Below are 15383 nucleotides of genomic sequence, written 5' to 3'. Positions count from 1 at the left end.
TCCATTCAAATGAACCCTCTCCCGGTCGTCTAAGGCCAGTTGTTCGATACGATCATCTCTGAGGAAAATAACTAAACACTCGTCCGTGTTCTTTCTTCCAACCAAAAGTACGAAATTCCACATTTTGTAGATGGGAGCTTGAAACTTCTGTAACTGGGTTCTGTGATATGCTGAATCTGACGGTGTGAATTTTATTAAGATTACTCGACTTTTGGGGGTGTTTTTCCCCTTCTTCAAAAACCAGGTAAATTGTCTCAGGTTCATAAATTTTGATAAGTCATACTAAACTGAGTGACTTTTATATGTTGGGAATCAGCATAGAAAGCTGGCTCTTTTGGTGTATTGAAAAAGTAGTTTTTTCTACTGAAAGTAGGGAGCAACATTAAAACTTGAAACGAACAGAAATAATTCCCTATAAAAGAGGGACTGCCCTCTCCTTATACCCTTTCTTCACGCTACAGTTTTATAAGAATTTTTAAAAAAGGTTCTGATTAAAACATTCGGCCCTTGTGTTTCAGGAATTATTATTTTAAAACTGAGACAAAAGGTTGAACTTTAGCGAAAAGAGCGGGGTATTGAAAAGAGGGCAACTTCCTCATATAGTGAGTAATTTCTGTTCGTTTTAACTTAATAGTAAGGCCATAGGGAGTCCGGGGCGAGATCAGAGACGAGATCGTATAAAGCGACCAAACACGCTATATTTTGGAAGTACATATTCAGGGATGAGATTCTATAAAGCAGCCAGACATGCTTCTGAGTCAAAACTTGTCAAACAGGTTAACAACCTGTAGCTTAAAGGTATCTGGCAAGTCTTGTACAGTATCGCAAACATGACCAGCGTTGCCACCGTCCGGGATTAATCCCGGTGGTTCGTGATTTTTTTTTGCGGTCCGGTATTTTTTTTTGTGTCCGGGATTTTCAGGCTTTCTTTAATAAAAAACGGGATTTTTTGCTAAAATCCGGGATTTTTGCTAAAAACCGGGATTTTTTATTAAAAAGAGATTTTCAACGATTTTGGCTGATAGTCTACTTTTTTTTCTGTACAGTATCACGAATATTCTCTGTTTTTGCTAGTTCCCTCTGGATTTGCGCTATTACACTGTAGAAACAATTTTTTCGTTCCGGATTTAACTTTTGAAAATTGGAGTCGAGCGGCGAATTCGAATTTTTAACGTGCTTTAAACTTGCAGGAAGTATTGAAAGTAGTCTCAACTGACGCCACCGTCAAGAGGAGACTTAAATCTCTCAGGTCAGTGCCCCGTGCAATGCCTCGGGCAAAGTTAAACTCAGAAAAGGTAAGTAAAAAGCGTACGGCATTCTACTTATTCTGTATATATATAAGTGGAATAAGTTTAAACAGGGATCTGAATCTCAAAGTAGAGTTTTTCCCCTCGCTGATGGTGCTATTCCCAAGAAGCTTAACTTTATTTTGTTAACTACTGAACTATTGTATTATACCACCTATAAAATTGATTTTTGTTAGGTTACCATGCCTAGGCCTAACTTATTAGGTTTCTCCTAATTTTCTTGAACAAGTAGGCTAGCCTAGGCTATTTGATTAGGCTGATTATTTTAGCCATATGGATTGCTGAATGTTTTGAATGCATTAATAGTTAATAGTAGAGTCTAATGGCAAATACACAATTTAGTTTAAGCATAGCTTAGGCAAATTCAAGAAAATACTGCCCAATCTTAAACACATGATCCTATAGGCCTTGTAGGATACAAAGCCACTCAAACATAAATAGATTCAATCCCAGACATGTGCTGTAAAGAAAAATAAGGCTACTAGGGTTTGCTAACTTTTCTTTAAGCTTAATTTTCAGTATAAAAAAGTTTCTGAGATCACATTGAGCTAATCCCAACAAGGTAATCTAAATCTATACATATGCAAGACTAAGAGCTTGCTTGGAAATGTAGGCTCTATTTGAATGAAATTATGCTCGTTTGTTTGTCCAAAGTTAGTGATTATCCAAACACCAGGGGTGCTTGGATAATATACCCAGTTCTTCATCAGCAGCTGATGTGTATTACCAAATAAAGCTAGTTTAAAGAAAAATCAAACTGTTTTGTTAAGCCTAAAGGTGTATCTGGCTTTGTGGGGGAATAGACAAGGAAATAGAAAATCTAATGGTATATTTCCTTTTTTTCTTTATCTGATTTCTCCCCTTTAATAAATATTAGAGCTAAAAATATGTTTTGCTATTACTAGGCCTAGACTAGTCTATCTTTACAAAGCCTATCTTTAGTCTACTTAAAATTTCCTTTTCCTGACCTAGCCCCATTTTCCATTTCCTGACTTGAAGTAAAATCAAGTAATTGGAAGCATTGCATCAAGCCACAATGTCCATTGGGCTTTTATACATATTGGGGTGGGGCTTGTTGGCCTAATTTGCTTAAACCAACTAATTTTTTTTTTTTTTTTTTTTTTTTTTTTTTTTTTTTAAATTACCGACTGGCAGGATCAATACAAGATACTAGGGTATATAGGAGTGCTGTTATTGATGTGAAAAGTAAAGACCACCATCTAGTAGTGTCTAGGGTTAATCTAAAGCTGAAGTCTCGGAAGGGTAACTACCTCCCAGGAAGTTATGATGTTGGTAGACTCCAGGATTAGAATTTGAAACAAGCTTTCCAGGAACAGTTGAATACCAAACTTGAGAGTTTAAAAGTTGACAATGTGGAAGATGGTTGGAATAATTTTAGAAAAGCATTCTGGTAACATGAATTTGTGTGGGCTTTTCTACCTCCCACCACCCATTTCCAGACATATTGTAAGATGACCTCTTTTTTTAATTTCAAGGATAAGTTTTTTAGGTAGAGAGGAGGTAACAAGAAAAATCTTTAGTCAGAACTTTTGAGAATCTTTTAAATTTCTTTCTATAAAATGTCCATATAAATAGACTAGCATTAGATTTTATGATTTAGGGGGTCTGCAGTATATTATACTTCTAATCATGAATTATGATGCATATGCAGTGCTCTTTCTTTCTGGAGAAGTTTATGTTATACAATACAGAAAATCCCTATTAGGTTGCGATTCTGCGAACTCGAAATCACGATAGCTCAAACGTCAAAATCGCTGGATGCAAAATTTGACTTTACACAAAAGCAGCAAAAATCGAGGTTTCAGGGAAATGCAAGGATCCCTACAGATCCAAAAGTAGTAGAAAAGCCGAAAGTACTGCGATATGTCCTTTAATTTGAGTCAGAAAAGTTTAAATTGGCCACACAAAGTTTCTGGAAAGTGATTTTGTGCTTGATAGGCTTAGAGAAGTAAAAATTAAGTAGAGGAGAATGTTAGCCCATCAACTTTTTTTGTGGCAGCAGATAGATAGGAATTTCTTGGCCACTCGAGTACCTAGTCTTTAGCATTCTGACTATGTTTCTCTAGCCTGACTATATTTGTGATCATGCATTGAAGGAATAAGACTTTGCAGCCAAAAATCTTATAAGGCTTTATTTCTACATTTAACCTTGGCCTAGGTGGGTCTGAATGAAACAGAAATTCCAGTATCTAGAAAGTATTTGTTAGAAAGAAAAAAGATCATATAATATTCCTCTGACTTATACAGTATGACCGGTGGAAGATTTTGGACAAGAGACAGCTAGTGAATCAGCTAAGCATTGACAATAATTGGTAGATCTGTAAATACTTAAGTCCATGGGCGTAGGCAGGGGGGGTTAGAATAGGCAGAATGCTAAAGACTAGGTACTCGAGTGGCCAAGAAATTTATAAATATTTAAAAATAATTAATATATATAAAATATATATTAAAATATAATATATATTAGTATAAATATTTAAAAATATTAAGAAAAAATATTTATTTTCAATTTAAAGGACATAGGAATGCAAAAATAATGATAATACCTTCATTCATGGTTAAAAATCTCAATTCATATCCACCAAGCCTTTTTTTTAACACGTTTAGGGATTTTAAAGATTTTGAGGCCAGACTTCATAATTCCTACACAGTGCTATCCGAGACCCCGGCCGCAAAAAATTTGAAAATCGTTGATGTGACTTCTTACCCTGGTTGATTTAAAATGAAGGAAGAAAACAGAAAATGCAGTCTCTCTGCCTGCATTCCCTTATAGCTTTTCGTTAGCTTCTTCTGTAGCCTTTCATCGGCAACTGAGGAAAAATCATCCAAAGATGATTTCGTCGCAACACCAGCGGGACGCTGCACGTCCACTGACCTACTAGTAATGTATTAAATAAAAAACTTTTTAAAAACGATACTATTTTCGGTTGTTTTTGTTACTCTTTTATTTATAGTTGTAAAGTTAGAAGTATATTTATATGTTTTACTGTAATAGTTAAATTCACGACCCACTACCGTACTGGCCTGATTTTACTACTAAGGTTAAGATAGGGGTGGCGTTTTTGGCCCCCCCCCTTCCAAAATTCTGCCTACGCCCATGCTTAAGTCTGCTCTTTTACAGATGAAGGACATTCGTCTCTTGTTTGCGAAAAAGCGGAAGAGTCCTGAGACTACCCATGGAGAGTCAGGATTAGCTGCCACCACAGGTTCGTCAGATCTTGAAAAGGAAATATTACTTACGAAACATCCACGTCAAGAGCCTGACGCTGGCTGTTCTGCCGACGCGGATTCGTCACATTTTGAAAACGAAGTGTTTACTACCGTACGCCCACATCGACAGTCCGACTTCGATAATGAATACTCCTCCTCTGAAGATTCAGAGGACGAACATTCTTCTGAAGATATAACCGAAGACCTTAGGAATAGTGACGAGGGGTCAGAATTTGATCCAAATCCTGTGTCGTCGTCGGAGTCTGATAATGCTGAAAATGGGCGGCATTCTTTGAATGAGAAGAACAGAAATCTTAAAAAGGATTCAGTGAAAACCAAAAATGCGTCATCTTCCAAAGAGATTGGGAAGAGAAGAGAAAAACGTGCAGTTCAGAAAAGCAAAGGCAAGAATAATTTGTAGGTAAGTTCACCAGCAAGTGGGTCCATTTTCCAGAATTTATGGGCTGGCTTAAGGCAGATGAAAAAGATCCATCAAAAGCTTACTGTAGATATTGCTCAAAACTACTTAAAGGAAATAAGTCTGCTATGAGACGGCATGCTTCGACAATTTCATGTTACCGCTGTCAAACCTAAAATGAATCAAGTATCGGCTTTATCATGTGCTTCCAAAGAGCTCCAGGAGCAAGCCAAACTAAGAGACAGTATTTTAGGCCTTGAACTGGTCTTGTGTGTGTTTATTGTGAAAGAGAACCTTCCGGTTTCTAAAATGGATCAGTTGCCTGACGTTTTAAAAAACTACATAAAAGACTCGCCGACTGTTAGTGGTCTTGCTTGCGCCCGGACTAAATCTTCAGAAATGATCAAACACGTGAGTGCGAAAGATGGGGAAGAAGAACTTGCTACTGATCTGAAAGGATGCAAATTTTCGATAATCGTTGATGAATCTACCGATGTTTCGTGTACGAAGTTTTTAGTGATTCTAGTGCGTTATGCCAAGAAGGTCGAAAATGATCTTAAACTTGTCGAAGAATTTTTAGCAATGCCAAAAGTAAAAGATGCATCTGCGGCTGGGCTAAAAGCATTAATCGTTAATGAGTTTGTCACTAGGGGCATTCCTGTAGCAAATATTATTGGTTTTGCTTCTGACAATGATAGTGTTATGTTAGGCAAAAACAATGGATTGGCTACCCTCTTGAAACAAGAGCTACCATGGCTAGTGGTACATGGCTGCATCTGTCATTCTTTTGCCCTGTGCTCTGCTGCTGCTTGTGAGGCACTGGATTCGTCAGTAATCCAATTTAGTCATGACATATACAACTTTGTCGCCTTTTCACCAAAACGCAAAGAAGAGTTTAAGGAATGCCAGGCCTTTTTGAATATTGCCGAACATGCCGTACTTTATCCAAGTAAAACAAGATGGTAGGCCATGGAGCAGGTGGTGCAGAGATTATTGGAACAGTGGCCTGCATTAACCTTGTACTTTCAGTCGATGATGCTGACAGAAATACCAGCAGCCAACGCAATATTGAAGGGGCTACAAAGCCATGAGTTGCAGCTCTATTATATGTTTCTCGTGTACATTTTGCCTGTGGTGAATAGGCTGAATTTACAGTACCAGAGTGAAGATGTTAGGATTCACCTGATTTTGAAATCTGTGAGAGATACTCTGGGAGAAATTCTGAGAAACTTCATGAAAGAAAAGTCTCTGCGAAATAAAGATCCCTTTGAAGTTGACGTCTTCAACCCTCATAACCTGAGACCTTTTAATGAGATTTACTTCGGTGCCAAATTTGATGTTCTAGTCAAGTCGGAAAACTTGCGTTTATCCTCTCATCAGGTGAATGACATTAAAGTCAAGTGTGTCAAGTTCTACCAGATTCTTGTGAAGCAGATTCAAAAAAGGATTAACCATAGGGATCCTCTTTTGAAACAGTTAGAATGTATTGACCCTTCAATCGCTCTTTCGGGCCAGATCTCCTCTATAGCACCGCTGTACAGTAGGTTTTGTGCAACATACTCTGTTGACGTCGAGGAGCTTAACTCAGAGTGGATAAGACTGCCATTTGTGGATGAGATCTTTGAAGTGAAAGGTAAAGAAGGTCCTGTAGCGTTTTGGTCCTTTGTGGACAGTTGTAAAGATGCAGGTAAAAATAAGATGTTCAAAGTCTTACCTTCATTTATGTTTACCATGATGAGCCTGCCACACAGTAGTGCCGGCGCTGAAAGGCAGTTTTCCCTTCTCAAGCTTATTAAGAGCCCGCTCCGGAACAGATTAGACAGCGAGATGCTGAGTGCCCTCATGCACGTCCACCGGTTCATACCTTATGAAAATAAAGGGAATGGGCGGGGTTCACTTGGGGCGAATGCAATAATTTTTAAAATGTCCGAAACAATAAAGTAATGGACGTGGAAAATTTATTTACACTGGTGTGTGTAATTTTTTTTTTTTTTTTTTTTTTTTTTTAATCCCACCTCATCTCCTCTAATGTAATAAAATTTTTTTTAAAAAATATTTTAAATAAAAAATTATTTACTCTGACAATCACGTCTGTTTTTTAATTAAAACGCAAATGGTGGTCTTCCAAAAGGCTTACTCCTACAACTTTAAAATTTTTTAACACAAAAAAAAAACTATTTGCTCTCCCGTAGACTGGGCGTCCTCCGTCCACAGGAAACCCATTCTTGCGGGGGCACTGTGTTCATGATTTTGTTTCTTTTTTTTTCAGCCCGTTTTACGACCGTTAATGTCGTACACCCTTACGACCTAACGTCTTGATTGGCGTCTTCCCGTGCTGCCTAGTTTATTTTTTTTATATTTATTTAGTGTGTGATTTAAATGGTATGTATTCCCCCTCTATGACAGGCCTAGGAGCCTTTGGGGGATTAGCACAATGTATTTTCTTGTATGATTAATTGATTATGAATAAATCTTAGCTATCTATCTATTTATCTTATCTTATCTGATTTGTAGACTTCCTGATTTGTGAAAGAATTTTGAGAGCCTGCTCAATTAGTCCTTTATTTCCGACTGGCAACTGATGGATTTTTTTGCTTCTGTGAGCACATTCCAATTTTTGGAAGGTTGATTTTGTGTTTTTAGTAAAGCCCTAGTTTTTCAAAATCCTAATATATATTAAAAATACCAGTTTATTCGTAGTCAGTTTGTTTGAGCTAGTTTTGCAGTTTTATCTTGCACAAATTGTGAAGCAATAATTTCTATCGCTTTGAGTTTCAACTTAGCCCTTTATATCCGTAAGAAAAAATTGGTGTGACTGTTAGATTAATTTTTTTAAAGAAGTGTATTCTCGTCCTTACGACCCTCTGGTCGTGTACCCCCAAACGGAGTAAATACCTTAAGACCCAAAGGTCGGTTTCCGACCCTACGGTCGTTACGACCCAACTGTCGACCCAACGACCCTACGGTCGTTTGCCCGTTTTACGGAACTTTGGCGAAGTGTTTTGGCCTAAAAAAATTGTCGTAGATCCTACTAATACACCAGAACTTTTTCACGTCGAAATAATACTAGGAATATTGACAATCAATTGTTAGTTACAACTAGAAACCACGTTTCACGGTACTTCGAGTTTCGCGCCTTGCTTTTTACGTCATCACCTTGCAGCCCTATGTTGTATAACCTAAAAACCGTGTTCCGGGATTTTTTTTGAAATTTCGGGATTTTTTTTGAAGAAAAATCGGGATTTTATTTTTGAGCTGGTGGCAACCTTGAACATGACTAGAGGTACTGGGATGAAACCAAGATGAGAATAATACGAGAATTATTTTAATTGGATTGTATGAAAGTGGTAAAGAGGGTTCAATTTGCGAAGAGGTATTCCATCCTTATAACTCTCCTCTGAACGTCCTTAATGAGGATATGAATAAAAGGGATGAAAACAAGAAGAGAATAATAAGAGAATTATTTTAGTTGGTTAGAATGAGAGTGCTGAAAGGGTTAAAAGTGCTTGTCAGTTAAGGTAAGTCTGAGGGGGTGGTAAGTCTCACGCAACTTGGCATAAATGTTAGAATAACCTCATAAGTATCAATCTATGGAAACGGTTAGCGATGACAAGAAGATTTTGCGACTTTACTTGGATTTACTTCATGGCTGTGTTCTGTATAATACACAAATACCAATCGAGCAGTATTGCCATTATAAATATGCTTTAGCATTGGGGTAAAAAGTTGAAACTAATAGAGTCGTAGGTGTCAAGATGACTTTGTGACTTGACCTAGCTTTACTTCTCGGGTGTGTTCTGTATAATAAACAAACACCATATGAGCAGTGTTGTCGATATAGAATATGCTTTAGCATTTTAGTATACTAAAAAGTTGAAACTAATAGAGCCGTACGCGCCAAGAAAAGATCACGTGACTTGGCTTAGCTCTCACTTTTGGGCTGTGGTCGCTATAACAGACAAGTACACAATGCGGGATGTGGGAGATATAAAATATTCTCAAGCATTCTAGTATACTAAAAAATTGAAACTAATAAAGATGTAGATGCCAAGAAAAAAAATTTTAATATAAAAATTCAGAACAATCCTTAGAAATCCTTAGAAATCAACTAGTGTGATGGTTATGATTTTGAACCATCAAGAACCACAACCACCAATGACCCTAGCCACCAAGGACCTCGACCTCCAAGGGTCCCTCTCTCCAACCTCCAAGGGGACCCTTCCCTCCAACGTTTTGGGGCCCCTCCCCCCATTTCATTACTTTTTTACGTTTTTTTTTTTACTTTGAAAAAAAAATTTAGCATGGTAACTATTTTTTACATCTCTTAGAATGAAATGAAATATACTTAAAACATAAAAAATTATATTTAATATTTTCGAAACACAAAATGGGAATGATATTGATGTTACTCGTGACTTTGACTATTAGAAAAATAATGTTTGTAGTAGCACTTTTTTTTACATAAAATGACATGAAATATGCTTGCGGCTGTACTAATCGTACTCTACGCATGCTCATAGACACGACACGGCTTTCCCCGTGGTACTCTATGGCTCCTTATCGAAACTACTTAGTTTATTATGTGTATTAAATCAGTAATTTTCTTAGATTGAAAGGATAACCACCGATATCATATTTAAAAAAAAGTGAAGATGAATTTTTCGACGAAAGTTTGTGCACACGATAACATCATCGTTGATCAATATTTGATCAATATTTGAACTACGAAACAAGCACTAGTGGTAACACTATTGGAAACGTATGCGTGCGTTGTCATGAAAGTGAGAGTTTAGATTTCTTTGGACTACCAAAACCATTCATTATCACTCATGGTGGATATGCGATAGTGAGATCTCCAGAGAAGTTAGTGCTCAACGAAAACGCAAATATAAAAATAATATTTGATAAAGATGGGCATCTTCTCGCTAATAATAATAATAATAATAATAATAATAATAATAATTAAATTATTTATGACCCACATATGAACATTATAAATGACACTGCGGAGTAATGGAAAATATAAAAGAAAAAATAACAACATCATTACGAAATCAAACAACAACAAAAAAAATACAAATTAACTGATATCACGATGAAAAAAAACTAAGGGGTCAGTGACAGAGACAACATTACTAGGATTCATAATCATATTAGAAGTCACACTGGCCAGTCGCAAGCAAGCATTAATGACACCATAACGCGAAACAATATTTCTATTTTTAAAACGGCCGGGTAAATACATCAGATATTTACAATATCTAAAGTAACCACTTCTAAGTCTCCGTAAATCTTTTTTCCTCAGTAAGTGGTGGAATCCAGATAGAAAATTTACTCCTGGAGATCAAAAACTATTAAAAAGCCGAGCTAAACCCTTACGGTTATAACGCCCTTTATTTGGAGATATATTTTTTAATGCATTAGCAACCAACTCGGAGCAAGTTACAGAAATGGACGGGCAAAACGATATACCAAGCCACTTAAACTTATTCGAACAGGGTAAAAAAAATCGAACCAAGGTTTAATGGAGATACTGAAATGCTACTATCAAAGCACATAAACTCACACTTTCCCATATTAACAGATAGGCCAATATCACTAAGTAGAGAAGACAGCTTACGATAGTTCTGAGCCAGCCCTTGACGAGAAAAACTAACTAAAAGGACACCGTCGGTGTATGCCATATAATTTACACCAATATCACGAAAAAACACAGTAGGAGATAGATGTTTTAAACAAGTAGCGAGGAAACATTTAAATATATATGGAGATAAGACTCCTCCCTGTCTAATGCCTTTCCTAACAGCTACTGAATCAGAAGTATTTGACAGCCACTTAATAAGCACATAAGAATTATCATACCAATATCGCAATGTAGAAATAACTGAATAATTGACTCCGGAACAAGCAAGGGAATGCAACGCTTGGGCGTGAACAACATTATAAAAAGACCCGGAAATGTCTACTGTGCAGCAATACAATGAACGCTTCTGGGCAAAAGCTTCCTTTAACAACCGGCTGAGCACATGATGCGCCTGGGGACAACCAACCCCTCTTCTAAATCCTAGTTGAAAAGACGAAAAATTGCACTTAGAAGTTATTTCAGGCAAAAGGACATACTCAAAAATCTTACTCATAAAGCAAGATACAGTAATCGGTCTATAATTCGAGCATGAATCTGGATCTTTACCGCGTTTAAGTATAGGCGTGACATTACCGGAAAGAAAAGTATCAGGAACCAGAGATTGAGCTATACAAATCTGGAATAATAACTGCAGGTGGTTCAACAATAATGGGCAATCATAAGCAAAACTCCTAAACCATAGGCCATCACAATCAGGAAAATCTGATCTTTTTACTTTCTTCAGCGCCCAATGTAAGTCACTCATACTTATCGCAGGGACTCTATATTGACAAACAGATACTTGCAGGACCGAACTAAGTAGATTAGAAAAATGTTTCTGAACACACTGATTAAATACGGAAAATATGTCAATATAATGGAGCACAAAATTCATAAGGTTTAATTCCGACTGAGGTGGGGGAGAACACTTACTGCTATTGATAACTCTATTCCAAGTCATTTTAATATTTGGAGCGTCCCACGAGTTGAGCCTTGCATTACGTAAAATTATTTCTTCGTTTTTTGCTTGACTGTAAACACAGCACCGGAGGAGGGTCGATCGCAAGCGTTCCACAATCGCAACCAAAACTTTGCGCGGTTCACTACTTTTTTCACTTCCGGATGTATATACCACAGGGGCTTGCGAGACCCAGAACGCACGTGCTCAATCGGAACTGCAATTTTTGTGGCTGAGTTTAGACATGCCACTATCTGGTAATAATACGAATTTAGGTCTTCCTTAGAATCAGGGCAGTTTATCGAGTTCTGCAGCAAGTGAAACGGGACTTTAATAGTTGAGAGTAGAGTGCATAAAGTAGTAATCTATATCTCAACGTTTATCCGATTCCAATTGGGCTTTTGATACCATTTTGAATGGGGACCCTTAAAGTGGGCTTGAACATCAGGAGGCTCAATTAGGCAAGAAATAGGGAGATGGTCATCATGATTTTATCTTGATCAACAAAAACCTCGGATTTAATTAGACCGGATTTAGACACAATAATATGGTCGAGGTTGGATTTAACGAACCCTCGATTATGAATGTAAGTATAAGCCAGGTTCTTAGCAGCGACATGATAGACACTTGGCAGAGAGTCTAGCAGGAGTTCAGATCGATCAGATGAGGTCAATTGTCAGCATTCATATCCCCGGCTAAGATCCAATCAACATTTTTATCTGCAAATTTTATGAAAAGAGATTTCAGTTTATGGCAAGCTTTAGCAAAAGCAGTAAATGACTGAGTATTTAGATGATTGCATGGGAGATACAGATTTACAAAAGTAATTTTATTACACTGGATTGCTAGAATATTAGCATCAGAATAAATTGGCATAGGCTGATATCCCGACCGAATGAAGATAGCGTTGCCGCCGGAAAGGCGACCGGGGGTCTTTTTTGCTTCTCGAATAAATATATCATGTGTAACAGATCACCTTAAACTGTTCGTATTAAATTTGGAAAGTAGATGCTCCTGTAGGAATACAACATCAAAATTTAGCAGCTCGTCGATTTGCAGATCCTTATCTTTAGTACCATTAATGTTCAGAGAAACAAAACTTAAGGCTGTAGGAGAAGTCATCATGTTGTCTTGGCAAGCGCATTTCTCAATACCGAACATTTTAAACTATAAGAAACATGATTTCCTCCGCAATTGGCGCAATTAGAAGCAACTGAGCAAGGGTTGTCCGTGGTGTTTTCCTGAGCACCAGCAGAGCGGGAACATTTTGGTAAATCAGGAGAACGTAGGCATCTAGCGGTATTAAAATGAAAGCGAAGAGGAAAAGAAAGGCCAACTGCTGCACTAAAATCATAAATCCTATCTTGTCTACATACCAGAGCTGTTACCTGTGTAAACATAATGTGGGAATAGAGAGTGATATCGCTAACAAAATCAAAAGGGCATTGGCAGACAATATCACTAATGAATATAAAGATAAACTGATGGAAAATATTTCGCAGGTGAATATTATTACTAAAACTTGATTCTATAGATGGCACCCCAATAAAAATTGTGTATGATTCAAAATGGATTAATGATTATTCTACTGATTACGAACTAAGAGAAGACAATAGCTACAGTATCAAGAGAGAACACGGTTAACTATTTTATAAAACAGATTCAAAATGTTCAAAGCTGTTCAATGACATTAATAATGTTTAATAATATATTTCTTATATTAATATTCTACATGTCATCATTTCATTAAAAATATATTATGCATTACTTTGTTATGTGTTCATTATTTTTAGAGCATGCTAGCATATCAAACGTTTAGAATGTCTATTAAAAAATCGGATATTTAAGAAAAGGAATTTTCATACATCATATGTCGGACAGATAGGTTAACATAGACTATAGATGACACCCCAATAAAAATTGTGTATGATTCAAAATGGATTAATGATTATTCTACTGATTACGAACTAAGAGAAGACAATAGCTACAGTATCAAGAGAGAACACGGTGAACTATTTTACAAAACAGATTCAAAAGGTTCAAAGCTGTTCAATGATATTGATAATGTTTAATAATATATTTCTTATATTAACATTCTACATGTCATTATTTCATTAAAAATTTATTATGCATTACTTTGTTATGTGTTCATCATTTTTAGAGTATGCTAGCATATCAAACGTTTAGAATGTCTATTAAAAAATCGGAGATTTAAGAAAAGGAATTTTCATACATCATATGTCGGACAGATAGGTTAACATAGAGAAAATCGAAGCATCAGAATGAATAAATTGTTTATCAACATCTTTTGTCCGATAGCTCAGGATAAAATTGATAAAATCTAAGTATCAGAGTGAATAGATTCTTTATCAATATCCTTTGCCAGATATGTCGATTAACATTATCATAACCTAAGCATCAGAGTAATGAAATTCTGTGTCAATATCTATTGTCAGTTACATGGGATAACATTGACAAAATCTAAGTATCATAGTGAATCAATTCTTTATCTGCATCATTTTCGATTCTTTTTGTGTTATTATTTTTGGTCCATGTTTTCTTATCTTTTGTTTTCTTTCAGGATTTGTTGGTCTGGATTTTCTCGGTTCTTGGTCGTTTCACTCAGGGTATGGTAAGGTTACTATTTTTTCACATTCCAAAAATCCGGTTTCCATCCCTTCGGATTGATTATTTTAAATGTCAAGTTTAGGTAGGGAACGGCTGGGTTTTCTTGAGAGTGATTCGATTAAATTACATGATTTGGGGGGAGGGGTACTTCACAGAGATTTTGATGTGGGTGGGTTTCATGAGGTTAATCCTGATTCACGTTCTAAGTGTCTGTGTGATATGAGTTCTATGAGTTGTCAAAGTGAGTTTAATATTTTTCATTTAAATTGCCAAGGGATTGGAAGTTCCTACCAGTTTTTGAATGAGTTATGTCTGCAATCAACCCCTCATGTTTTAGCTTTAACGGAGACGTGGTTGAAGAACCATAGTTCTTCTCTGTTAGAGATTGGTAATTATAAGCTGTATATTAAAAATAGAGAGATGCATCAACATGGCGGCTTAGCAATTTATGTGCGTAATGATTTTGAGGTTAAGGTGAGAGATGATATAAGAGTTAATCGAAAAATGGTGTTTGAAAGTATGGTGTTAGAATTGCAGTGTCTTAATTTTAAGTGTTTTATGATTGCCGTTTATAGACCCCCTTTGTATAATATAGATGATTTTAGCTCACTTTTAGAAGAGCAATTGGATAAGTTACCAATTTCTACTAGACCTTGTTTTATTTGTGGTGATTTTAACTTGGATTTAAGAACTGTGAATAGTAACCTTAGAGCTAGGAAGTTTCTAAACACTATGCTAGGTTATGGACTACAGCCTTCTATTAATATATGTACAAGAGTGAGCCATGATTCTGCTACGTTGATTGATAACATTTACTTAAATACTGGATATAGTAGTGCGAGTGTCATTGTAAACGACGTTTCGGATCATTTCGGTCTGTTGGTATCTATTCCTTCTCTTTTGAACCGGCCAAGATCAGAGCGTTCTGAAGTACCGAAAACTTGTTTTCCTGTTATTAATGTACCAAAGTTAAAAAATGAGCTTGGAGGAAAAAATTTGGATTTTTTATATAGTAATGACATGGATGTGAATGATAAATTTATACCTTGGTATTCGATGATTAAGGATACGGTAATTGCTTGTAGTCAAGTTAGGAAGAAACGTAAGTATTTTGAGTCGCCTAAGAAGCCTTGGGTTACGAAGAGTATTCAAGTTTCTCTTGCTAGGCGACAGCAATTGTATAAAAAAGTCCGCATTAAGTAATAGTATTAGCGATGT

The 15383-nt window shown here is 36.4% G+C and overlaps 2 protein-coding genes across 2 annotated transcripts in view; one reads left to right on the top strand and one right to left on the bottom strand.

The window, feature by feature from the left end:
• LOC148950378 (damage-control phosphatase 1-like) overlaps window positions 1-15383 on the bottom strand; it is a 156735-nt gene that overhangs the window by 46138 nt on the left and 95214 nt on the right. The gene's annotated exons all lie outside the window — the stretch shown is intronic.
• On the top strand, window positions 1190-4959 carry LOC148950379 (uncharacterized). Its single transcript, XM_089091341.1, has 2 exons — window positions 1190-1295; window positions 4450-4959. Exons 1-2 carry the CDS (start codon window positions 1266-1268, stop codon window positions 4957-4959), a joined length of 540 nt encoding a protein of 179 aa, XP_088947467.1. The 5' UTR covers window positions 1190-1265.

Source organism: Artemia sp. Qi Xiang Cuo, chromosome 7, assembly GCF_049724085.1.
Source record: "Artemia sp. Qi Xiang Cuo chromosome 7, ASM4972408v1, whole genome shotgun sequence".
NCBI lineage: Eukaryota > Metazoa > Arthropoda > Branchiopoda > Anostraca > Artemiidae > Artemia > Artemia sp. Qi Xiang Cuo.
The sequence above is the reverse complement of the archived record's forward strand: the minus strand, read 5'-3'. Positions and strand labels throughout refer to the sequence as shown.